Source organism: Salvelinus namaycush, chromosome 32 (assembly GCF_016432855.1).
Source record: "Salvelinus namaycush isolate Seneca chromosome 32, SaNama_1.0, whole genome shotgun sequence".
Lineage (NCBI taxonomy): Eukaryota > Metazoa > Chordata > Actinopteri > Salmoniformes > Salmonidae > Salvelinus > Salvelinus namaycush.
Genome location: NC_052338.1, coordinates 17,577,937 through 17,604,591, shown reverse-complemented (window position 1 = coordinate 17,604,591; position 26,655 = coordinate 17,577,937). Strand labels below are relative to the sequence as shown.

Sequence of the window (26,655 nt, the reverse complement as noted above, 5' to 3'; positions counted from 1 at the left end):
GGCCATTATGAGTACCTCGTCATGCCGTACAGGTTAAAGAATGCGCCAGCCATCTTTCAATCCTTCGTCGACGAGATTCTCAGAGACCTGCACGGACAGGGTGTGGTGGTGTATATTGACGATATCTTGATCTACTCCGCCACATGCCGCGCATGTGTCTCTGGGCGCAAGGTTCTTGGGCGACTGCTGGAGCATGACCTGTACGTGAAGGCGGAGAAATGTGAGTTTTCCAAACGAGCCGTTTCCTACCTGGGTTATCGCATTTCCACCTCGGGGGTGGTGATGGAGTGTGACCGCGTCAAGGCCGTGCGTAATTGGCCGACTCCGACCACGGTAAAAGAGGTGCAGCGGTTCTTAGGGTTTGCCAATTACTACCGGAGGTTTATCCGGAGTTTTGGCCAGGTAGCGGCTCCCATTACCTCACTGCTGAAGGGGGGGCTGGTGCGTTTGCAGTGGTCAGCAGAGGCGGACGGAGCTTTCCATCGTTTGAAGGCGCTGTTCACCGACGCGCCAGTGTTGGCGCATTCGGACCCTTCTTTGGCGTTCATAGTAGAGGTGGACGCATCCGAGGCTGGGGTTGGAGCCGTGCTCTCACAGTGCTCGGGTACGCCACCGAAGCTCCGCCCCTGTGCTTTTTTCCCCAAAGAAGCTCGGGCCGGCGGAGCAAAACTATGATGTGAGGGACAGGGAGTTGTTGGCTGTGGTTAAGGCCCTGAAAGTGTGGAGACACTGGCTTGAAGGGGCTAAGCACCCTTTCCTCATCTGGACTGACCACCGTAACCTGGAGTATATCCGAGCAGCTAGGAGACTGAATCCTCGTCAGGCAAGGTGGGCCATGTATTTCACCAGATTTCAATTTAAGATCTCGTATCGGCCAGGTTCCCTCAACACTAAGGCCGACGCACTGTCCCGTCTTTACGACACTGAGGACCGGTCCATCGATCCTACTCCCATCATTCCGGCGGCTAGGTTGGTGGCACCGGTAGTATGGGAGGTGGACGCGGACATCGAGCGGGCGCTAAGGGAGGAACCTGCGCCTCCACAGTGCCCGGAGGGTCGTAGGTACGTGCCGCTCGCTGTTCGTGATCAATTGATTCGATGGGCTCATAGTCTACCCTCGTCAGGTCACCCGGGTATTTCGAGGACAGTGCGAGGTCTTAGGGGGAAGTACTGGTGGCCCACCTTAGTGAGGGATGTGCGATTCTATGTCTCCTCCTCTTCGGTGTGCGCCCAGAGTAAGGCTCCTAGGCACTTGCCACGAGGGAAGTTACAACCCCTCCCCGTTCCACAACGGCCGTGGTCCCATCTATCGGTGGACTTTCTCACTGATCTTCCCCCGTCTCAGGGAAACACGACGATCCTGGTCGTTGTGGATCGGTTCTCGAAGTCCTGCCGTCTTATCCCGTTGCCCGGCCTCCCTACGGCCCTACAGACTGCGGAGGCTCTTTTCACCCATGTCTTCCGGCACTACGGGGTGCCCGAGGATATTACGGAGTCCCCAGTTTACATCCCGAGTGTGGAGGGCGTTTATGGAACGTCTGGGGGTCTCGGTCAGCCTGACCTCGGGGTATCACCCGGAGAGTAATGGGCAGGTGGAGAGAGTGAACCAGGAGGTGGGTAGGTTTCTGCGGTCGTATTGCCAGGACCGGCCTGGGGAGTGGGCGAGATACATTCCCTGGGCTGAAATGGCCCAGAACTCACTAAGCCACTCCTCTACCAACATGTCACCGTTTCAGTGCGTGTTGGGGTACCAGCCGGTCCTGGCACCATGGCATCAGAGCCAGACCGAGGCTCCTGCGGTGGAGGAGTGGGTGCAGCGCTCTAAGGAGACCTGGAGAGCCGTCCAGGAGTCATTACGTCAGGCGAGTGGATGGCAGAAGAGGAGCGCTGACCGTCACCGCAGTGAGGCCCCCGTGTTTGCACCGGGGGACAGGGTCTGGCTCTCGACCCGAAACCTGCCCCTCCGCCTGCCCTGCCGGAAGCTGGGTCCGCAGTGTGTGGGGCCATTCAAAGTCCTGAGGAGAATAAACGAGGTGTGTTATCGATTATTAATTCCTTCGTATTATCGTATTAACCCCTCGTTTCATGTGTCTCTCCTCAGGCCGGTGGTAGCTGGTCCCATGCAGGAAGGCGAGGTTCCGGAGGTCCCTCCGCCCCCTCTGGACATCGAGGGGTCCCCGGCGTAAACGATAAGGGCCATTCTGGACTCGAGACGCCGGGTGAGGGGCCTGCAGTACCTCGTGGACTGGGAGGGGTACGGGCCGGAGGAGAGGTGCTGGGTCCCGGGGGGGACATATTGGATCCATCTATGCTATTGGATCCACCTGCGCCTCGCCCCCCGGGTCGTCCCCGAGGCCGGTGTCGGCGCGCTGCGGGAGCCGTGCGTCGGGGGGGGGGGGGGGGGGGGTACTGTCACGAATATCACCGAAGGTGGCTCCCCTTCCCGTTCGGGTGGCGCTCGGTAGTCGTCGTCACCGGTCTACTAGCTGCCACCGATCCCTTTTTCCCTTTTCGTTTGGTTTTGTCTAATTGTTTTCGGGTTGGTGTTATTTAAGTTCGATTAGCCCGATTGTGTTTGTGCGGGCTTGTTTCTGTTATGTGAGAGGTGTTCTTTATTTGTATGGGTTTTCCGCTGTCCGGTTAGATACCAGTGTGTACTTAGGTGGAATGGTTTACGCCTATGTTCGGCATTACCTATTGTACGTTTTTTGGTTGGACATTAAAGCGTGTTTTTCCCCGTAACCTCTGCTCTCTGCGCCTGACTCCACACCCATTCACTCTTTGAACGTTACAATCGATCATAATTTCATGCAAATTATTTACTGTTACATGTCCCAATATAATATTGAGAACATTTTGAAACTGAAATACTAGGAATCTATAAAGGATCTGTTGCAAAATCAAATCCCATACAAAACCAGTAAGAAGTGAATCCTTCAGACAAGCTTTTCAGACACTGGTGAGACACAGCGACACATTAGTCCCCCCAAACCCAAAAGAGTTTGATAGCTACCCGTCTACCCTCTTTCTTCCACTGCTATGCAGTGCAGGGCACATAGTTCAGGTCAAACTCTGGCTCAGTGAAGTCCAGATTGAAGGTGGGTGGCAAAGTGCTGTGGTAGCAGGCCAGAGCAGTGAAGGCTGCCTCTAGGGCTGCAGCAGCCCCCAGTAGATGTCCCGTGGCCCCCTTAGTGGAGGGGACAGCCAGGGTGGCGGCGTGCTGCTGGAACAGTCTCTTGATGGCAGTGTTCTCTGCAGAATCACCTAGTGGTGTAGAGGTGGCATGTGCGTTCACATACGTTCCATGGGCTGGTTCCACACCAGTGTCTCAGAGCGATGCAGACATGCACCTGGAAGAAGAACAGGAGAAGTAAAGTGGACTGTAAAAATGTCATGACTTCAAATATGTTCACCATTTCATAAAAAAATTCTGAATTGTTTTAAAATAGGCCTAAGATTTTTAAATGTTTTATGTCATGGTCAAGTTGATAGATATTGATAATGGTACTGGCTACAGTACATCTCAATGATTCTTTAACACAAATAGTAAGCACCTGGTGAAAGAGTGCTATAAACCCCATCCATGACTATTACCTGATGGCTCCATCTCCATCAGCAGTGGGGGCTGTGATGTGGCTGGCGTCCCCTGACAGGCCGTACCCCAGCACCTCAGCATACACCCTGGCCCCCCTCCTCACAGCATGCTCCCACTCCTCCAGGAACACCACCGCAGACCCTTCACCCATCACAAACCCATCCCTCTCTGGGTGTAAGGGCCGTGATGCCAGCCTGGGCTGGTCGTTCCAATGGGTACCCAAAGCCCTTCAAGAAAATGTAAAAGTTGAATTACACCTACATAGCAGTCAATACAAACTGAAATCCATGAACATACAAATGGCGTAGGCATATCTTAATACATATGTAAAAATGTATAAAAAGGACAGACTAGATGTATACTAACAACAACAATAACACAAAAAAAACAAATATCCTGGGATCTTCAAGATTTACCTCGCCCTCGCAAACCCCACGATTGACAGAGGTCCCACCTGCTACCATGGCGACAGCGTCTCCGTGGGCAATGAAACTGGCTGCGTCACCGAGGGCATGGTCTCCAGTTGTGCAGGCGGTGGACACGGCGTGGTTGGGGCCTTTTAGTTTGTGCTTAATGCTGACGTGACCTGCAGCCATGTTGACCAGGATACGAGGCACAAAGAAGGGGCTGACCTAGAATACAACTTTTATTAACTTCATCCATCCATCGAAATAGAAATTGGTGTTTTATTTGCAGACTGTTCTTATATAATCCCAAGTTCTCAACCCTCTTCTGCAAATAGGACACATTCAGACTACAAAGGGAAGCACAGCCGCGAGCTGCCCAGTGGCATGAGCCTACCAGACGAGCTAAATCACTTCTATGCTCGCTTCGAGGCAAGCAACACTGAGGCATGCAAGAGCGCATCAGCTGTTCCGGGAGACTGTGTGATCACGCTCTCCATAGCCGACGTGAGTAAGACCTTTAAACAGGTCAACATACACAAGGCTGCGGGGCCAGACGGATTACCAAGATGTGTGCTCCGGGCATGTGCTGACCAACTGGCATGTGTCTTCACTGACATTTTCAACATGTCTCTGATTGAGTCTGTAATACCAACATGTTTCAAGCAGACTACCATAGTCCCTGTGCCCATGAACACAAAGGCAACCTGCCTAAATGACTACAGACCCGTAGAACTCACGTCCGTAGCCATGAAGTGCTTTGAAAGGCTGGTAATGGCTCACATCAACACCATTATCCCAGAAACCCTAGACCCACTCCAATTTGCATACCGCCCAAACAGATCCACAGATGATGCAATCTCTATTGCACTCCACACTGACCTTTCCCACCTGAACAAAAGGAACACTTATGTGAGAATGCTATTCGTTGACTACAGCTCAGCGTTCAACACCATAGTACCCTCAAAGCTCATCACTAAGCTAAGAATCCTGGGACTAAACACCTCCCTCTGCAACTGGATCCTGGACTTCCTGACGGGCCACCCCCAGGTGGTGAGGGTAGGTAGCAACACATCTGCCACGCTGATCCTAAACACTGAAGCTCCCCAGGGGTGCTTGCTCTGTACCCTCCTGTACTCCCTGTTCACCCACGACTACATGGCCAGGCACGACTCCAACACCATCATTAAGTTTGCAGACGACACAACAGTGGTAGGCCTGATCACCGACAACGACGAGACAGCCTATAGGGAGGAGGTCAGAGACCTGGCCCCATTCTCATCGACGGGGCTGTAGTGGAGCAGGTTGAGAGCTTCAACTTCCTTGGTGTCCACATCAACAACAAACTAACATGGTCCAAACACACCAAGACAGTCGTGAAGAGGGCACGACAAAACCTATTCCCCCTCAGGAAACTAAAAATATTTGGCATGGGTCCTGAGATCCTCAAAAGGTTCGACAGCTGCAACATCGAGAGCATCCTGACTGGTTGCATCACTGCCTGGTACAGCAATTGCTCGGCCTCTGACTGCAAGGCACTACAGAGGGTAGTACGTACGGCCCAGTACATCACTGGGGCTAAGCTGCCTGCCATCCAGGACCTCTACACCAGGCGGTGTCAGAGGAAGGCCCTAAAAATTGTCAAAGACCCCAGCCACTTCAGTCATAGACTGTTCTCTCTACTACCGCACGGCAAGCGGTACCGGAGTGCCAAGTCTAGGACAAAAAGGCTTCTCAACAGTTTTTACCCACAAGCCATAAGACTCCTGAACAGGTAATCAAATGGCTACCTGGACTATTTGAATTGTGTGCCCCCCCAACCCCTCTTTTTACGCTGCTGCTACTCTCTGTTTATCATATATGCATAGTCACTTTAACTATACATTCATGTACATACTACCTCAATTCGGCCGACCAACCAGTGCTCCCGCACATTGGCTAACCTGCATTGTGTCCCGCCACCCACCAAACCCTCTTTTACGCTACTGCTACTTTCTGTTCATCATATATGCAGTCACTTTAACCATATCTACATAAACATACTACCTCAATCAGCCTGACTAACCGGTGTCTGTATGTAGCCTCGCTACTTTTATAGCCTCGCTACTGTACATAGCCTGTCTTTTTACTGTTGTTTTATTTCTTTACTTACCTATTGTTTACCTAATACCTTTTTTTGCACTATTGGTTAGAGCCTGTAAGTAAGCATTTCACTATAAGGTCTGTTGTATTCGGCGCACATGACAAATAAACTTTAATTTGATTCCTACCTACCAACCCTGCCACAAACACACATCTGAGAGGTTGGAAGCAGCACAGCACGCTTCAGCGCCTGCTGGCTACAGCAGACCCCATAACTGTTCTTACTGTAACCTTTCGCCTAGAAGATGGCCAATGTCTTGGCGATCTTATCCAGCGAAACCATTCCCACCTCTGTGGTCAGCTGCTCCTCCCCAGGGCTGCTGGGATACCACCCAGAATCCTCCAGTGCCAGCTGTGTAGCACCGAGAGCCATGACAGTGACATACTGTTGATCTCCCCGCGCGTGGCGAATCTCTCGTCCTTGAACTGGCCCTCTCCATCCCCTCGGGCACCAGGGCTGCCACTTTACAGGGGACTGTCTTATATGTCTCAGAGTCAAGGGCGACAATCCCACTGGCACCGCTAATCAGCTGGTTCCAGGGTAGAGTAGTCCCTGTGCTGAGAGGAGAGAGAAGTGCTATTCCAGTGATTGCTACTCTCCTCCTGGACGGATTCTTTCCACAGGTGTAGTGTCTCAGATTGGGACTCATTGAACAAATACAAGTGTTCTTGTTGAGAAGTGTTATGGTTGTGATGTGATGCCAAGTACAACAGCAGCTTTGGCCTACACGATGAAGACATGATGTTGTTTTGTTTCTCTGCTATCTCTGTGGAATAGAAAAAACTATAATAAACAGTTTAGCAGTATAACTCATTCTTGACTCATACCTACCACCAATCACGTCAATACAGTACGGTATGTAGGTAGTACAAATGCTATCATATCCACCAAGGTAAAGTTGGTTTTATATTCACACATTCAACAGATATTCATCAAACATTCGCCAAAATAAATTTAAAATGGTAAAAAAATCAATAACTTATTAATTGATTGTCACAGATACATAAAAATAGATATGGTTTATTCTATAAATGTCTACCACACTTTTACAACCTTTGTTTTGAATAAAAAAATCCAGTTTTGATTTGATGGAAATACATAATCTTTCAAATGCAATTTAAAGCTGTATAAATCAATAACTAATTCACCATTTGTCACAATCATCAAACTAGATATGATTTATTCTATAAATGTCTAGCATACTTTTACAACCTTTGTTTTGAGTAGAAATTCCAGTTTTGACATGATAGAAATACATAACATCTATAAAATGCAATTTAAAGCTATATAAATCAATAATGTTTTTACTGATTATGACAGAATCATCAAACTTGGTATGATTTATTCTATAAATGTCTAGTATACTTTTACAACCTTTGTTTTGAGTAGAAATTCCAGTTTTGACATGATAGAAATACATAAAATCTCAAATATTGCTTTTAAAGATGAAGAAATCTAATTCAGTGATTGTCTCAGAAAAAAGTGAAAATATGCATTTATTTGCAATAACTTTTAAGAAATTTTAATTTCAAGTGCATTGTGTTCTGTATGAAGTTGTACAATGTTTACAATCTTAAATTGTATGCCAAATCAATGTTTGCATTTTTAGTGCATTTTATGTCTCTATTTTGGTTTCGTCAGGGTGTGATTTGGGTGAGCATTCTATGTTCCTTTTTCTATGATTTGTATTTCTGTGTGTTTGGCCGGGTGTGGTTCTCAGAGGCAGCTGTCTATCGTTGTCTCTGATTGAGAACCATACTTAGGTTGCCTTTTCCCACCTGTATTGGTGGGTTATTGTCTGTGTAGTTGCATGTCAGCACTAGTTGTTTATAGCTTCATGTTCGTTTTGTTAGTTTGTTTAAGTGTTCTTCGTTTGAATGAAAGAAGAATGTATTCCAATCACGCTGCGCCTTGGTCTCTTTCCTTGACGGACGTGACAGTGCAACAGTTCCACATTGTAAAGTAGTTACAAGGCACAACAGTCATTTATTTATACGTCTCTAATTTAACAGTAAAGAGGCCCCTTCCAATCATTTTCTATTTTGGCTTTGTTGAAGTCCTTCATGGTCATCCCCAGACAAGCTGATTGGTACCATCTCTGGCACACAGAGTATTCTATCTGCAGTATTAAAAACATGAAACAATGTTTTGTTTATTTACATGTAAATTACAGTTCTGGAATACCCAAATTCTGTTACATGCTTTTGCAATTAGGACCATTTTCAAATTGAATTGGATTTTTGTTCAATTGCTAAATTGACTTTAAATGACATGCATTTGACCACAACCCTGACAGAAGCACACATAACTGAGATGTTAATCATCGTTGAGTATTCAGGCAATATAAATCATATAGTATGATGAAAAAGGTATCTCACATCAATGTTGTAATATCAAACATTACAATAATGGCAGTCTTTGAAATCCAAATCAGTTTAATCGTCACTTGTGCCAGATACGTGTACCTATTACAGTGAATTGCTGTCATAGTATGTATCTGGTATCTCTCACAGTATAATAATACAAGAGTCATGATAATAGAGCATTAGAGCAATAACAAGGATAACCCTGATTAAAAAGTTTAAAGACAAAGTTTCATACTTTTAAATGTCTTGAAGGATGAAACTACATGAGTTTTCATAGCCTACTGTAATATTACACAAAGACAAACCCAGTTGGTCAGATCATCATTTTTCTCTTGATGATGCAAAGCACACATTGAGCAGTCTTGCTTCAAATTGAAGACTGGAAAAAAAGGAGGACCACATTTTTATGCATTGACACATTTAATGACACATTTAAAGATGCTCTCTGGAACCCTTAGTTCTCAAGGTTCTGCTTCAAAGACAAAATCTGTCCCTCACAGTTGTTCTCTCACTGTCTGTGCTTTACCCCCTTCCCACACCCTGTAGCAAAGGGTTCCTCAAAGATCGTCTTTCTGCTTTACACGACCCATTGGACCCAAAAGTTTACCTCGAAAAACCCTAGTCAACCTTGTTGTAAGCTACTGTCTGAGAAGTCTGAGAATTTCTCTCCTTTTTTCTGTATTTCCTGTATTTCCTGTTAGCCTAATGCAGAATAAAAATAACACCTCCTCCTAGTGGCCAAGACATAAAAATAGCAAAACTCCATGAGATCACCATGTGGGATTTAGAAATATATGTAATATTAATTACAATAACAACAGTATGTACCTCAAACCTACATCAAAGTACATTAAACCGCCCAAAATGTATTTTCCAGTATCAGTATTTCCTTTTTCAGGCTATTTTCCTGAGATAATAGATTCAACTGTTCAACACTTACAGCCAAATGATTAATACCCCGGGTATTCCCGAGAACACATTCTGGAAAGTCTTTAGATTCAGTGGTCACTTTATTAAGTACAACCCACTTTGCACCTGGAACAGCGTGAATTCAAAACTGTTGATGCAACTGGGAAAGGAGATACACTGTTCAAGTTGGAATTATTAAAAAAGTGTTGGAATTATTAAAAAACACTTATGGAACTTTTCTGAGTTACAAAAGACCATCACAGACTGTGCTGTCATTTTGTACATTCTAAAGTTCAAACAAACAGTAAGAAAATACCATAATACTTCTCTGCATTCTTTAGTGTCTAGCAAGCCAAGACCACGGGACTTGGTGTATGTAGGAGCAATTTATTTTTGTGAATAGGGTGGTGAACATAATAAAGTGGCAACTGAGTATAGCTATCACAAACAATTCCTTTTGAGCAGTGTCTGTCTGTTATACGTTTGATCAATGGGTATAATGGTAAATCTGATCCCCAAGGTCCTCATAGGCTCACTTGGATATATAGAGTTGGAGGTAAATAAAAAAAAGATGAAACTAAGACATTAAAACACTGGCAGAATTCTTTCATCCACATCCATTCACATAAAATATGTATTTTAAAGTATAAATACCCTTCTAAGACCACTGTCTTTCTGGACATTTTAAAAGGTTTGCAAATAGTTCTTTCTGCAAGGAATATGATTTGAAAGGGATATGGTAATACCTATGTAGGTGACGTAGTTTCTCCACGGGTATAACGTGTGGTAGTTGCACACCTCCCTGCTGAATTATGTAGAGCTGATTTGGGCCAGCTGATCTTTTTTTGTCATGATCTTTCTGAAAGAACACATTTTCACATTGGCTTTATGCTAGCAGTTTAAGAGAGAAAGAGAGCAAATAGCATAGGGACAACCTGGTTGAAGTCCTAGTTTTTAATGGTTAGTGCCAGTGGATTGCAGAGGGGTTCACATACAGTTCAGAGGCAAATCATAATGTATACATTTAGCCCAAAAACCAAACATGTACCATCTACTTCTTATATTAGTGCTTTTGTTTGTTATCCACCCTCTGGTATCGCGAATGCTAGCTATATACAGTATATACGTATGTTATGGTTATGTTATGTTATGGTTCACTCTTAGTTTTCATTATCTCCACTGTGGAATGTCCATGTTGATCCTCTTGGTTGTCTTGGTCCTCTTGATCCATCCACCTGTCTTTTTTGTTAGTCAGGTCTGACCCCTTCATCCCATAGTTTTCCCCTGTAATCTAATTTAATACGACTGAAGATGCAGCATTTTCTGCCAGGCCCCTTCTAATAGGGTATAACAGACTCGTTAGAACTTTGACCGCACGCCCTCTAGACGGACTACATGCCCTCTATCAAATCAAAACTGGAATTTTTCCTCAAAACAAAGGTTGTGAAAGTATGCTAGACATTTATTGAATAAATCATACCTAGTTTAATGTTTCTGTGACAAACGGTGAAATAGTTATTGATTTATACAGCTTTAAATGGCATTTGATAGATTTTATGCATTTCTATCAAGTCAAAACTGGAATTTTTCCTCAAAACAAAGGTTGTAAAACTATGCTAGACATTTATAGAATAAACCATATCTAGTTTTATGTTTCTGTGACAATCAATGAATTAGTTATTTTAAATGGCTTTTGGCAAATGTCTGTTGAATGTCTATTGAAAGTCCGAATGTGTGAATATAAAACCAACTTTACCTCGGTATCATATCCTTACTGCTCCAACTGTGTCCCTGGACCCAGGCTGTCAATGACTGATCCCTCACCAACACGACAACATAACAGGCTATTAGCGTTCTAATTTGTCCAACTACGAAATACACCTCCCTGAATCATCTATTTGCCACTTATCACGTGAAAGCGATGATATATTATGTCATTATACGTCTGAAATCCTTTGCAAATGTCAAATGTGTTTCGCTCATACACTGGCATCCAAGCAAGTGAGTTCATTCAACGGGGATACTATCGTATTGCCTGATACCATACATTGAACATAGAAGTGTAGATTACAATTTATATACAACAGAACAATGTCAATTAATGTATACATTTGGGAAATATTGATTTATGGATGTCATTACCATATTTTACATAGATTTTTGAATAGTTTTTATTTGTAATATTCGTGATTTGTTCAGGCATTGCAATGGCAGCTATTTGGATTATTTACTTGAGGTTGCTAGCAGCAATGAAATCGTCGTTCATATAGCTAACGTTAGCTACCCTAGTGAGTAAAATACGTCCAGGGAAGGAGGTTGTAGCAGAGAAGACATGGCTGGGTCTCAAGGATTCTCAACACTATGCGAAAATTCGAATGAAGTGTTTCTAGACGTCGCGAAATTGTTGATCACCTATGCCGACAACATTCTTAGGTAATAATGTATTTGTGCTTGAATGTAAGCGGAAAATATTGCCTAGCTAACTTTGCTAGTTAGCTTATGATGCTAGCTTCCTTACTAACTAGCTTAGATTCTTTAGCTCATAGCTAGACATTATGCAATGTCATCTTGTTGAAAAGAAAATGGAAATATGAGGCGACTACAAACTACTGAAACGGGCAAAGCTGTCATCCGCTTGAGTCGCGAGCGCTTGTTACATTGTAACGGCATTTATTTTTCTCTTGGAAACGATTGTAACAAATGACCTACTTGTCTCTAGCTCAACTTTATCTCATGCAGCTGCTGAGCAACGTATGACAATTGCTTTAAAGGAACTCCAAGACCTGCCTGTTCTTTACATAACATACAATGCCTTGCAAAAATATTCAGACCCCTTGCCTGTTGGATTTCATCACAATTTATTTTTAAATTGAAAAAATAATTGTCATCGACACAATCATGTCTAAGTGGATTTCATTTTTTAAATTTTATTAATAAAATGTAATAAATAAAATATAGTCGTATTCAGCTCCCTAAGTCGATACGTGTTAGAAAAACATTTAGCATCGATTACAGCTGTCTTCTTGGGTAGCTGCAAAATGCAGAATTTGCTCCTCCATTCCCTTGTTGCTAAAATTGTAATTGTTCGCCTAATTTCAGTTTGACAAAACAATCTATAGTGTAGATAATCATTGTACCATCTCTAAACCGCTGTGAAATATATTTGCAATAACCTAAAATATTGTATTTTATGCTTTATTTAAGCTAGTGTACAAAACCGAAAGTAACATACTGACCACACCGCTCCCATCGCGTGCGCAAGCGTTGCAAAATAAATGTACACATGCATGTTATTCAATCTTTGCGCCAACGAGCGTCTGCGTTGCCAAGCGCTAAAATAGAAGTCAGTTCTATTTGTGACACGTTGTGCAAGTCCTGCCTCACCCATCTCCACATTGGTTATACCCACTTGGGTGATTGAAAGATGAACTGAGGTTGGTTGTTGTGGTAATACTATGAAAGTTAGATGCCATTCGCCATATAAATTAGCGATCACGACACGCAGGTTGAAATATCAAAAACTCTGACCCAATTATAGTAATTTAGGGACAAGTCAAAAAGCACTAAACATTTATGGCAATTTAGCTAGCTAGCTAGCTTGCAGTTGCTAGTTAATTTGTCCTATTTAGTTAGCTTGCTGTTGCTAGCTAATTTGTCCTGGGATATAAATGTTTAGTTGTTGTTTTACCTGAAATGCACAAGGTCCTCTACTCTGACAATTAATCCACACATAAAACAGTCAACCGAATCGTTTCTAGTCATCTCTCCACCTTCCAGGCTTTTTCTTCTTTGAAATTTATATGGAGTTAGATGCCAAACTTTCATAGTATTACCACGACGACCAACCGACCTCAGTTTGTCTTTCAATCATATCTGCTTCTATAAATCAATGAGGAGATGGGAGAGGCAGGACTTCGTCACAAATAAAACTGACTTCTATTTTAGCGCTTGGCAACGCAGATGCTTGTTGGCGCGTGCGAGCGAGCAGTGTGGGTGCAATGATTGAATAACATGTATGTGTACATTTTATTTTTGTAACATGACGCGAGCGGTGTGTGTGAGATGCAAAAAAATTGTGATCATAGAAATATCACCCTTAAAACAGATCTACCACTTTCTTTCAACAAGTGACAGATCTATAACTAATTTCTATGTTAATTTGGTCGGTCCTCCAAAAAGTTACGTATTGCTTAAAGTTATGGGAGTTGTCTTGAGTCTTTTTGGGGTAAATCTCTACTTGCTTTGCACACCTGGATTGTGCAATATTTGCCCATTTATTATTTTCAAAATTATTCAAGGTCTGTCAAGCTGTTGTGGGATCATGGCTACACAGCAATTGTCATGTCTTGTCATAGATTTTAAAGCATATTTGCCAAAACTGTAACTTGGCCACTCCAGAACGTTCACTGTCTTCTTGGTAAGCAACTCCAGTGTAGATTTGGTCTTGTATTGTAGGTTGTCCTGTTGAAAGGTGAATTCCTCTCCCAGTGACTGGTGTATGGCAGACTGACTGAAGCAGGTTTTCCTCTAGCATTTTGCCTGTGCTTAGATCCATCCCATTTCTTTTTATTCTGGAAAAACTCCCCATTATTTGCCAATGTCAAGCATACCATACCATGATTCAGCCACCACCATGCTTGAAAATAAGGAGGCAGTTACTCAATGATGTGTTGGCTTTGCCCCAATCATAAGGCTTTACATTTAGGCCAAATTATGTATTCCTTTGCTGTGTTTTTGTTGTTGTTGCAGTATTAATTTAGTGCCTTGTTGCATACAAGATGCATGTTTTGGAATATTTTTATTCTGTATATTTCTATTATTTTCACTCTGTCATTTAGGTTATTATTGTGGAGTTTCTACAATGTTGTTCCACCCTCATTTTTCTCCCATCACAGCCATTGAACTCTAGCCATTTTAAAATCAAGAATGGCCTCATGGTATTTTGTTAATTTAACCTTCATTTAACTAGGCAAGTCAGATAAGAACAAATTCTTATTTACAATGACTGCCTACCCCGCCCAACTCTGGGCCAATTGTGCGCTGCCCTATGGGACTCCCAATCACGGCTGGTTGTGATACAGCCTGGAATCGAACCAGGGTGTCTGTAGTGACGCCTCTAGCACTGAGATGCAGTGCCTTAGACCGCTGCACCACTCGGGAGCCCGTGGTAACATCCCTGAGCAGTTTCATTCCTGTCCTGCAGCTCAGTTCAGAAGGACAACTATCCTTGCTGTGTCTGGGTGGTTGAATACATAAACAAAAGCATAATTATTATCTTGACCATGCTTAAGGAGATATTCAATGTCTGATTTTGTTTTTAAAGTTTACATTTTTAAAAACTTTTCCCCCTTTTTCTCCCCGGGATTTCGTGGTATCCAATTGGTAGTTAGTCTTGTCTCATCGCTGCAACTCCCATACGAACTCGGGAGAGGCGAAGGTCGAGAGCCATGTGTCCTCCGAAACATGACCCAACCAAGCTGCACTGCTTCTTGACACAATGCCCGCTTAACCCGGAAGCCAGCTACACCAACTTGTCGGAGGAATCGCCGTACACCTGTTGACGTGCATGCGCCCGGCCGGCCACAGGAGTCGCTAGAGCGCGATGGGACAAGGATATCCCTGCCAGCCAAACCCTCCCCTAACCCGGACGACACTGGGCCAATTGTGTGCCGCCCCATGGGTCTCCCGGTCGCGGCCAGCTACGACAGAGACTGAACTCGAACCAGGATCTCTAGTGGCACAGCTAGCAACTGCGATGTAGTGCCTTAGACCACTGCGGCGCTCAGGAGGCCCTGATTTGTTATTATTACCCATCTACCAATCACTGACCTTTTTGATGCTTTTGAAAAGCTCCCTGATCTTTGTAGTTAAATTCAATACTTGACTGAGAGACCTGATAGATGTTGTATGTATGGGGGACAGAGGAAGGGTTAGTCATTCAAAAATGTCAAGCCGTATTATTTCACACAGAATCCATATGATTTGTTCAGCCAAATTGTATTCCTGTGCTAATTTAGGCTTGCCTAAACAGAAGGGCTGAATAGTTATGCAACAAATTCAAAATTTTAAATCATCTTTAAAAAAAATAGTTTTTCTTCCACTGACAGAGTATTTTGTGTGGATTGACAAATTACAATTAAATCCATTTTAATCCCACTTTGCATCACAAAAAGTTAAGAAATCCACGGGGTCTGAATACTTTTGCAAGGCACTGTGCATCCAATACATTTTCACTAGCTAAGATATTTGTGAATGTCCTTGCAGGAATCCCAATGAAGGCAAATACAGGTCTATTCGAATAGGGAACCCTACATTTTCCACCAAACTCCTTCCTATCAGAGGGGCAGTGGAGTGCCTCTTTGAGATGGGCTTTGAGGAGGTAGGCTACTGTTGTCATCCTTATTCTAAAAACACACTGATTGAATGTAATTGAAATGTCAAGAAAGATGTATGCATGACTGCCTTTGAAAAGTTCTACATAAGTAAACATGCCAGAAGCCTAGATGCATGTCTTTTGGGATGTATTTTTATCTGGATGTCTCCCTCTCTCCTCAGGCTGAAACTCACCTGGTGTTCCCCAAGTCTGCCTCTGTGGACCAGCTGAGGAGAATCCGGGAGTCCATCGCTGCAGAAAGGGATCAGAGACTGGATGTGGGTCAGCCCCAACAGTCTCCTGTGACAGCAAGTGCCACAGCCCTAGCCTCAGCTCCAGCCTCGGCAGCAGCCCAGGGTCCACCTGTTACTGCCAGCCTGGCAGCTAGACAAACCCCTGCTGCACAAGCACCCTCCTTGGTAAAGCTTCAGTCTTGTGTGATAATTTCTCTCCGATACACTTTTGTATTTTTTATTTGTATTTTATTAGGACCCCATTAGCTGTTGCAAAAGTAGCATATCCTCCTGGGGTCCAAACAAAACATGAAACATAATACAGAGCATCATTAGACAAGAACAGCTCAAGGACAGAACTACATACATTTTCTTACTTTGTCAGTAAACGATTGCATCCCTTCAATTGACCTCTCTCTCATCTCTCTCACCCCCCCTCTCTCCCTTTTTAATCTATCTCCCTCCCTCTGTTTCTGTTCATCAGGAAAGCAGTATGATCTTCCTGACCACCCTCCAGTCTAACTTCCAGCATGTGATGGAGTATGAGAACTCAGAGCTACAGCAGAAAGCTTTAGGTGTTATACCACACCAGCAGCTGACCACCACAGCCAAGGAGAAACTACAGCAGGCCAAGCAGGCCGATCCAGGTAACACCAACCCCGTAGTTCAGAGTTCCTATTCAGGTTTAACCTCGTTCCCAGTCTCAATTGCTATTGTCGGTTGGCAGATGAGATGAATTCCGGCTAAACCAGTTCTACTGTGCTTTATAAACGCTGGGTGGATTGCAACAAAGATGTTGAACTTTACATGGTGCACCGTGTTGGTACAGTTTTTCTTAAAACGATACTGAGTCCTAAAATAAGCTTGATTGCAATGAAAAACTCACAACAACAAACCAGTGATTTGGCTGATCTTCAGGGGTGCAAACTAGTCACCTTTCGGAAAATAGGTGACGTACGTGATTTGTTTAGATCCAATGAGAAGTTTGGGGGTGGGGGGGCTTTGGCTGACTACTGGCTGTATGTGAACGAGTGATATGCATTTGGAGCAATACTGGATGTATCCAAGGCTTAGCTAATCGTTCACGTAACAGAATGCAGCACGTGACTGAAGAGAGAAGAGACAACCAATTTGTTAGTTACAACAGCATCAGTGCTCGCTCTGGAAAGAGCGTGGAGCGGTAAATCTGTGGCCAATGATAGTTGCAATTGAGATCACCCGTGCGGCTAATTTTAGCAGTTGTTGTTGGTTTAACGAGACATTACCTTGTTTTAGTAAGCTGGCCAATATTAGCTGCAATAGGCGTAGTAGTAGTAATAATAATAATTAAAACGACAAGAACACTTGCTACCTCACTCCACACAGAAGGTGCATGAATAAAGGAGCAAACTCTTCAGAGCTTGTAATCAAACTGTTGATGTTTATTGTATTTCTGGATGTCCATGAACTTTAAAGACATTTGTTCTTTCTTTGACCTTATTCCTGTCTCTCTCCGGTCTTCAGATTGCAACCTGAGTGAAGAGGACCTACTGGTGCTGGAACTGCTCCGCTGGTTTAAAGGGGAGTTCTTCTCTTGGGTGGACTGCCTGCCGTGCAACCACTGTGGGGGTCCAACCCAGTCCTCAGGCCCACTGGCCCCTTCTACAGACGACCTTCGATGGGGAGCCCAGAGGGTAGAGAACCATCACTGTCAGGCCTGTAACCACTCTACCAGGTTCCCCAGGTGGGTTCAACGAGTCAGTGTTTTCTCTATCATTATATATCCCACCTGTTTCAAAGATGAGCTGGAACATGGTCCTATGTGGCCAGTTGGTAGGAGCGTGGTGCTAACAATTCCAAGGTCGTAGGTTCAATTTCTGCAGGGATTATAATTAAAAATGTATGCACTCACTACTGGATGTCACATTGGATAAAACATCTGCTAAGGTACAAATTAAGACATCACTCTCCTCCGTGTGCAGGTACAACAACCCTGAGAAGTTGCTGGAAACCAGGAGAGGGCGCTGTGGGGAGTGGGCCAACTGTTTCACCCTGTGCTGCAGAGCCCTGGACCTGGAGGCCAGGTATATCTGGGACAACACAGGTACTGTAACACTCTATTCATTCATGTTAAAGCACAGAAGCTGTTAGAGGCTCTACTAATTAAGACTGGTTCAGGAGGGGATCTCTCGACATGTTCCTGTTCTGTGTTAGTGTGACTGCTTTCCCATTCTCTGCTACTTTCCCTGGAGAGGTTTATTGACTACATGGAGCAATTAGCTCCGTGGTGGTTTATCCTATTCTATTCTCAACTATTTCTAACTGGCCATAACTGTGCATCTCCGCAAATACTGTATGGCAGATATGTCGTTAATATGTTATCCTGTTCCTTGTCCTGTCCCAGACCACGTGTGGACGGAGGTGTACTCTGCCTCTCAGCACCGCTGGCTGCACTGTGACTCCTGTGAGAACGCCTGTGACAAACCTTTGCTCTATGAGATTGGCTGGGGGAAGAAACTAGACTATGTTCTTGCTTTCTCCAAGGACCAGGTGAGGAACACACTCGCTCTCACACAGAATGTACACTTTGAAGGTGCCGGAGAGAGTAGTTGGCGTTTCCAACTGAAAATGCCTTGTTCAAACACAACGCAATAGTGAGCATTCACTTAGGCACAATCTGTTAAAGTATGAAGAGATGCTTTACCTAATCTCTTCACCCATGCTTAGCTTGATTACACACACACTTCAGAAACAAATGAGTCAATAAGTCTCTAGCTGTGGCTTGTAGAGTTTTCAGGATGTTAGGAGTATGTTGATGTGCTGCAGGTGGTGGATGTGACCTGGAGGTATTCCTGTAAGCACCCAGAGGTCCTGTCCAGACGGAACAAGGTCCAGGAGCCCTGGCTGCTATACACCATCAACGGGCTCAATGCTGTGGTAGGTTCACCTCAGACCTCCACCACTTTTTAACCTCATATATTCATCACCAAACCCGTGTCTACATATGTGTAAACGAATATAGTGCTTCACGTGTTATGAGCATATATGTTATGCAATTTGTGTAGAGAGACCTCTCATCTGGTGAGGTAGATTGTAAACATACAAGCAACAGCCCCTCATCCATGTTGTTCAGGGTTTGTCTATAGAGGCACCAGTCACTTTACCCAGAGCCTGATAACATTCCTGTGTGTTCATCTGTAGAGGGTAGAGCTCAGTCACCCATCACTTTTCTGTATTCATGTCCAGAGGCAGCAGTCCCTGAGCTCTGAGAGGAAGAAGGAGCTGTTAGAGAGACTCCTAGTGGAGCTGGTGGAGTTTATATCTCCTAAGACACCCAAACAGGGCGAGCTGGGAGGACGCAACTCTGGCTCCCTGGCCTGGAGGAATGCCCGCGGCGAAACAAGACCAGGGACTACTCCATCGGTGAGCTATACAGCTGTGTTACTGAGTCAAATAACTTGTTACTTCCTTGCATCTTTGTGGACCCACTGGGACCACCGATACGAAAATGTATGCATGCATGACTATAGTCGCTTTGGGTAGAAGTATCTGCTAAATGGCGTTGTTGTTATTAATAATAATAACTGTAATGGTCCTTTGAGTCAGATAGGAACAATTGTCTTGTAACAATGGGGGAAACGTCTCTTTTTAAATGAATGTATTTGTGTTTCTCTCTCTACCAGGCTGCTGCAGCAGAGTTTGTGTTTGTTCCGACTGAGAAGGAGAAGAGTGGGAGAGTATTCCATCTGCGGTACAACTCCACCAAGGATCACTACTGCAGGGTGTCCAATGACAGTGAGGACATCCAGGGCTGGGACAAGACTGTGTGGAGGAAAGAGTCTGTCTTCAGGAAGCTGGAGAATGACTGGCAGATGGTTTGTTTTTATCCATGATATATAAACGACAAGATGCAATGCTCTTATTGATTCAATCTAGTTCTTATATTGACACATCAATGGGATACTTTGTTGCTTTTCTGTCTTTTTAATATTGGTCAGTCTTTGATCGTTAATTCAAGGGCATTACTTTTTTGCAGAACCAATAATAAAGAAGTTGCCTTTATCAATATATCCTAACTTTGGATATGTTGCTTCTATAAGATGTATGTATCGCAACTGTAAATGTTTCCATATTTATTCTGTCTTTTTCCTGTCAGTAAATGCGCTCTGTCCTGTCAGGTATATCTAGCTCGTACAGAGGGCTCATTGTCAGGGAAGATCAGTTGGAAGTTGGACTGTGCTCCTGTAAGGATGAAGATAAAGACCGTCTCAGTCAGAGCATGCAGCCAGACGTTTCACTCTGGAACCGTCCGCTGGGGTCTGCAGTCTGGACAGAACACCACAGAGTTCTCAGGAGGTTGATTGATAGATTTGTCTGGTTTATGTGACCCATCCCTTTCACGATTAAGTTGGAAGCCTTTTTTCAAATTGACTAGAAGTGCTAATTGTATACTTAGTGATTTGTAAATGTAAAACTGATATATTATGATTTGATTATCAGGTATGCTTTGCTTGTGCACTTAAATTATATATTTTTCTTCTTTATCCTGCATAACAATGGCTAAATGTTTTGTCATGTTTTTGAACACCCAGACGGGGAGATGCATTTGCTTCCGGGCCTTTCGGGATCCTCTGAGTTGGTCGTGGAGGCGGAGCTAGCCGGAGGAGAGGGCGAGTCGTCATGGCAACACTCCCAGCTGTTCCGGCGGAATTTGAATGAGCCGGAGGAATCCTCGTTGGAAATCTTCGTCGAGATGGAGGAGGAGGATGCTTGATGATGGAGACTGTGCATTCGATGGCGATCGCTCTGAGCAAGGCGCTGCTACGTTAATCTTCATCGCGTAATGAGTAGTTATATTTGGGATGCAACATGATGTATAGATCAGTGATTCTTCTCAGTGCCTTGCTCAAGATCAGGGGAGTCAAACTCATTCCATGGAGGGCCTAGTGTCTGCTTTTTTTTCTTCTTTCAATTAAGACTTAGACAACCAGGTGAGGGAAGTTCCTTACTAATTAGTGACCTTAATTCAGCAATGAAGTACAAGGGAGGCGTGAAAATCCACAGACATACTGCTCTCCGTGGAATGAGATCGACACATGCTCAATATGATCACCTTGAATACACAGACTCTGTACATAGTCATGTATAGTATATTCATATGCGTCCTGGCGCTTATGAGACAAACGACGGGTTAGTAGTTTGGTGATGATGATGGTTGTGGGTACAGGATGGATGGTCGGTCATGTAGTCCAATAATCCTTTGGGATCTGTGTGTCTTGAATCAATAATCTTATATTGATTACAGATCTTGTAATGATGCTGGTTGGATATTTACTGCCGGGAATGTAGCAAGACCCAGACCCAGCTTCTGTATGACACAAAAGCCTCTTATCTAGACTGTCTCTGCCCAATGAGGAGTAACTTAATCCTCTTGGACCCCTTGGGAGCATATGGTGTCCAACATGGCTTTCCACCTTAAAGGGGACTATGGATCAATATGGCCTGGCTGCAACCCCCTGCCATAACAAGGTTCTGGCTCCTGGACATAGGAATATGACCTGTGAGCCTGAAGTCCATCTGATTTGGATTTTCCACTTGTCTTTTGAAGAAAGCAATATAATATCTGTGTGTAATTGTTGTATGTAAAGTTGAATGGGTCCCAGAAAGCAATGTAACTATTGATAGGTTTTGATGTCTGTATCCACTTATGGATATACAGGTATTCTATATTTTATTTGTGGTGAATGCATGATGAAGACCTTTGTTAAAATATTTTAACTACCTTGCAGAAATATGAAAGAAGTTAATGTGTCCTTGTTCAAATATGTCAATTGTGCAATCGGTATAATAAAGAATACATTTTTTTGATTAACTGGTTTCATGCAGTCTATGGACAACATGGGTTCCTAAGTAAGAAAAAGTAGTACGGTCGGTGTTTCTACTACCACCTACTGGTTAGAAATTGCAAGTACATGATGGGTCATGTTATTTTTTTTCTTCCATTTCTTCCATTGGCTGAAGTACCGGCTCCTCGAAAAGCGAGCACCGGATTGGTGGGTTCCGCTGTGGGGGATTGTCGCCTTGAGGATGGTGGAACCTGACGGAGGCAGGCGGCGGTGTTATTATTTGTGAATGAACATTTTGGTATTGATTTACAGCCGTATTTTAAAGTCATTTTATTTATACAGTATTTCAATTTATTTTGTACTACATTACATTTTGTGGAACTATTTAACGTCTGGATTTTGTACAGTAATTTATACACATCGGCAAGTAGCACGCAAGCGTTGACGATTTCAGGCCTAGTTCTAACCACCGCTCGTCGATTTTAACAATAGCCGCGCTACAGTCCCCCATCTTGAACTATTTTGACAGACATTTTATACTTGTACTGACACAGAAAATAACCGAATGGGGTCCGTTAACTGAAAGCATTCCTGAGTTTATGGACTATATTGCATGCCGGACTTTTCAGTATTTTATCTGCTTAGTAGCATCACTCAAATTTAGGGAAACAAAAGGAAGATGTCCAACGGCGCAGCAGGAAGTGGGGGTCTGACTTGGGTGGTAAGTTACTATTTTGTTATGTTGCATTACTGGACATGTTTACTTTATCGATTCAGCTAGCGTTGATCATTTTGCTGGGATGCACGAGAGAAATTCCCCAGTTTCAAGAGCTGGATATTTGTAAAATGGCCAGTGATAACTAGCCAGCAGCTAATACATTCCTTTAAACTATAATGCGCCTATTCAAGATGGGCCATGATTTGGGATATTCATTTAGCTACGATTGCCCGACACATACAATCACAGATTGGTCCACCAACGTCAGATACATTGTTTTCTTTTATCATGTCATTCGGCAACATTGCTTTTCGGTGAGTGAGCCACTTGGCCAATGGCAATGCCCCAAGAAGTTCTTTGTTGCAATACACGTCAAGTGTGATTGATAGTCAGTTTGCATATTTTACATGCACGCCGTTTGAATATAGAATCTTGAAGGTGTCTCAAATCCCGTAATTCGTAGGTAGCCTAATCTATATATAAAAAAAAAAAGATTATGCGAAATATTCCTTAAATGTATTTGCACGACATTTGGTCAGCTAACGTTAGCTTTAGCAGCGACCAGCCCGTAGATACGGCAGCACAATTTGGGACCTGTGTAAAGCTAGCCACAAGCATTAGCCACAATAGTGGAATTTGCGGTTTTCCTTCTAAATAAAAGTCCCCGTTTGAAAGTGATTCAAACGGATATATAGTGGAATCGTGACATATTTGGACTAGATAATGCTAAACAAAAGACAATTAGTTAATTTGACAAAAATCTGTTGAAATCATACTGTGGATGTATTAGACCTTAGAATTGCATCGGGGGCATACTTGCATGCTACTGTAGAGCCTAACCTATGGATTTTGCACCCATGAAATGGGGTATTGGCCTTCTCAGTGACACTCACAGAACACAACTGTGTAGAGTTTACACAAATATTAGGTCTCTGGTAAGTTAAAATGTATTTATGCATATCGGGTAGGGTGGGAAAGCCACAGATCCATTTCGGAACAGGTACAACTTTTTGGACCCTTGAAGACCTCTAGCTTAAAGCAATGAGTGATGTATTTGAAGGGCAGTGGTGCATTTTGAACCCACAACCTCTGTTTTTCAATTGGTTCTTCAGAACAGCACCGGTCTGTTTAATTGAACATTGTATTATGTTTTTTGGGCCTGATTGCAGCTTTGTTTTCTATTAAAAAAAAGTTTGAAAATAAAATGGTGACAATTTTAAAATAAATGTCACACCAAAAATGAGCGTAACAACATATTGGGCCATATTATCAAGCTGGTGTGTTATTTAGCAATAAGCAATTATCCCCTGTAGCCCAACTGATGCAGTATAGTTGCTATAAATAAATAGATGGGGTTGCCCATCTGTATTTGTGCTAATCATTAGCTAGATTTATATATTTTTTATTTAACCAGGCAAGTCAGTTAAGAACAAATTCTTAATTACAATGACGGCCTAGGAACAGTGGGTTAACTGCCTTGTTCAGGGGCAGAACGACAGATTTTTACCTTGTCAGCTCGGGGATTCAATCTAGCAACCTTTCGGTTACTGGCCCAACGCTCTAACCACTAGGCTACCTGCCGATCAGTGCCTCCCAAACGTTTTCAGTCTTGGCCCCTTCATCATGGGGGAAGTAAGGAGGATAGGTTGCTGCTGGTCAGAGTCTGAGACAGGCATGCTGCCTCTGACTGGGGAGAGAAACAGGCTAGCTTGAGCCTACTGCCTGAGGATCAGAGAAACAGCCCTAATGTAATTATGTGGTTTACTGGAACCCAGTTTCAAAGTTTATAATACTTCCAAAGTTGACTTTGAACTCACAAAATTGAGCCCAATTTAACAGTGACCAATAATCACTTGTTTTTCACGCCCCGTCACTTCGCAATCGAAACCTTCTCCATTTAAAAAATATTATTTTCTAATTAATTCTTATTTATGCTTATGAATTTACCATGTTAAATATGATTGTACATCTCCATTTATTACAAGTTAGCTCAGAGAATTAAGTGTTTTAAGAGAGTGGAGAGAAAGAGGCGTTATTGGGCAACTTTTTTCCCTTCACAAAAGAACAGCCTCTGAGGACCGGACAAAACCAAGCATAATTGGTGGTGGGGGGTCCAATCATAAAATGAAGAATAGAGTAGTACTGTGTAGTTTAAAGCCACAGAAGGCCAGTAGCTAAGGTGGGAAAATAATTTCCAATTCATCAAGATCATCATGGTACACTACCGGTCAAAAGTTTTTTAGGTTTTCTTTATTTTTACTATTTTACTACATTGTAGAATAATAGTGAAGACATCAAAACTATGAAATAACACATATGGAATCATGTAGTAACCAAAAAGTGTTAAACAAATCAAAATATATTTGAGATTCTTAAAATAATCACCCTTTGCCTTGATGACAGCTTTGCACACTCTTGGCATTCTTTCAACCAGCTTCACCTGGAATGCTTTTCCAATAGTCTTGAAGGAGTTCCCACATATGCTGAGCACTTGTTGGCTGCTTTTCTTTTGCTCTGCACTCTGACTCATCCCAAACCATCTTAATTTGGTTGAGGTCGGGGGATTGTAGATGCAGCACTCCATCACTCTCCTTCTTGGTAAAATAGCCCTTACACAGCCTGGAGGTGTGATGGGTCATTGTCCTGTTGAAAAACAAATGATAGTCCCACTAAGCCCAAACCAGATGGGATGGCGTATCGCTGCAGAATGCTGTGGTAGCATGCTGGTTAAGTGCCTTGAGTTCTAAATAAATCCCAGTGTCACCAGCAAAGCACCCCCACACCATAACACCTCCTCCTCCATGCTTCATGGTGGGAAATACACATGCGGAGATCCTCCGTTCACCTACTCTGCGTCTCACAAAGACACTATGGTTGGAACCAAAAATCTCCAATTTGGACTCCACACCAAAGGACAAATTTCCACCAGTCTAATGTCCATTGCTCGTGTTTCTTGTCCCAAGCAAGTCTCTTCTTTTTATTGGTGTCCTTTAGTAGTGGTTTCTTTGCAGCAATTCAACCATGAAGGCTTGATTCACACAGTTGATTGATTCTGCATTGTTGGGAAAGGGCTCGTAAGTAAATATTACACGCTATAGTCCACACTTGTTTTATTCGGCGCATGTGACAAATAAAATTTGATTTTGATTTGTGCGTATAAGTATGCCCCCCCAATGCAATTCTAAAGTCTAATTTATCCAAAGAGTGTTTACTTTTTTTTGGTCAAATTTACAATTTGTTGTTGAATTTATAACAATATTCCGTCCTTGTTTAGCATGATCTAGTGCAAATATGGCATGATTCCACTTTGTATCAGTTTGAATCACTTTCGATGGGGGACTTTTATTTTGAAGGCGAAGTGCAAATTCCACTATTGTGGCGAATCCTTATTGTGACTAGCTTCACACAGGTCAATTTGGGTGCCACTGGCAGCAGATAGACAATGGAGCAGCTGGCTGTCTGATAGAAGATGCGATAATGAGGTCATGCAGAATTCTTTGTGTGTTTGAGCAACCAAGATTAGGTTCTTAGCAGACCTAATATATAATACTCTCAAGATTAATTTTTTGTACATATCTTGTCAATGCAAATATCCCAGAGTGGTGGACTGTCCTGAGCTAAATGGCTGCTTTCGCTTGATAATCTGATTATGACTTGCTGTGAGAGTTGGTAAACCATAGATCATATGGAGTGAACTGTCTTGGGTCCTCTGTTTGTTACTAATAGGCTGATGAGAATTGTGAGGGTCTGTTGCTCAGATACCTCCCCATAGAGAAATGTAAACAGATCTCAAGGGCCACAGGTGACAGGGACTGCATTTTACTCAACCACTGTGTTTGTTAGTGCACAGTAGATTATTTGCTTAGTCTATTGCATGCTCAACGGCTCTGGATCAATTGTATACATACATTACCACAACAATACCGTTTAGATTTCCCTATGCTTGAAACATTTACATTTTTATTTGATAAAGTTTGCTCCTCAGGCTCAGTCACTTTTTGGCCTCTCCTTGGGTGCAGTCCTAAGTATTTAACAATGAGATCTACTGCCTTAACCAATGGTGTCTACTGTGGGTGTGTGCCGGGCAAT

At 43.3% G+C, this 26,655-nt stretch overlaps 2 protein-coding genes and 1 pseudogene across 3 annotated transcripts in view; 2 read left to right on the top strand and 1 right to left on the bottom strand.

Annotated features, from left to right (window-relative positions):
- Nucleotides 1-2,557: 2,557 nt before the first annotated feature.
- LOC120027328 lies at nucleotides 2,558-7,059 on the bottom strand (annotated as a pseudogene).
- A 4,631-nt stretch (nucleotides 7,060-11,690) lies between these two features.
- On the top strand, nucleotides 11,691-21,874 carry ngly1 (N-glycanase 1). Its single transcript, XM_038972134.1, has 12 exons — nucleotides 11,691-11,850; nucleotides 15,682-15,796; nucleotides 15,973-16,209; nucleotides 16,508-16,670; nucleotides 17,527-17,746; nucleotides 17,985-18,106; nucleotides 18,407-18,552; nucleotides 18,829-18,939; nucleotides 19,249-19,425; nucleotides 19,686-19,877; nucleotides 20,181-20,358; nucleotides 20,595-21,874. Exons 1-12 carry the CDS (start codon nucleotides 11,750-11,752, stop codon nucleotides 20,774-20,776), a joined length of 1,944 nt encoding a protein of 647 aa, XP_038828062.1. The 5' UTR covers nucleotides 11,691-11,749; the 3' UTR covers nucleotides 20,777-21,874.
- Nucleotides 21,875-22,086: 212 nt separating this feature from the next.
- Nucleotides 22,087-26,655, top strand: part of LOC120026869 (DNA topoisomerase 2-beta-like) — a 46,872-nt gene continuing 42,303 nt past the window's right edge. For both annotated transcript variants that reach the window (XM_038971587.1, XM_038971586.1), the window contains exon 1: nucleotides 22,087-22,569. In XM_038971587.1, coding sequence (XP_038827515.1) covers nucleotides 22,528-22,569 — 42 coding nt within the window. In that variant the 5' untranslated portion in view covers nucleotides 22,087-22,527. The remainder of the gene's footprint in view (nucleotides 22,570-26,655) is intronic.

What these genes read in the sequence shown, in the direction of transcription:
- ngly1 (XM_038972134.1), top strand. Translation starts at nt 11,750, where the DNA reads ATGGCTGGGTCTCAAGGATTCTCAACACTATGCGAAAATTCGAATGAA. An exon ending in TATGCCGACAACATTCTTAG is followed by an intron (nt 11,851 to 15,681) that starts GTAATAATGTAT and finishes ATGTCCTTGCAG; the next exon opens with GAATCCCAATGAAGGCAAAT. An exon ending in CACCACAGAGTTCTCAGGAG is followed by an intron (nt 20,359 to 20,594) that starts GTTGATTGATAG and finishes TTGAACACCCAG; the next exon opens with ACGGGGAGATGCATTTGCTT.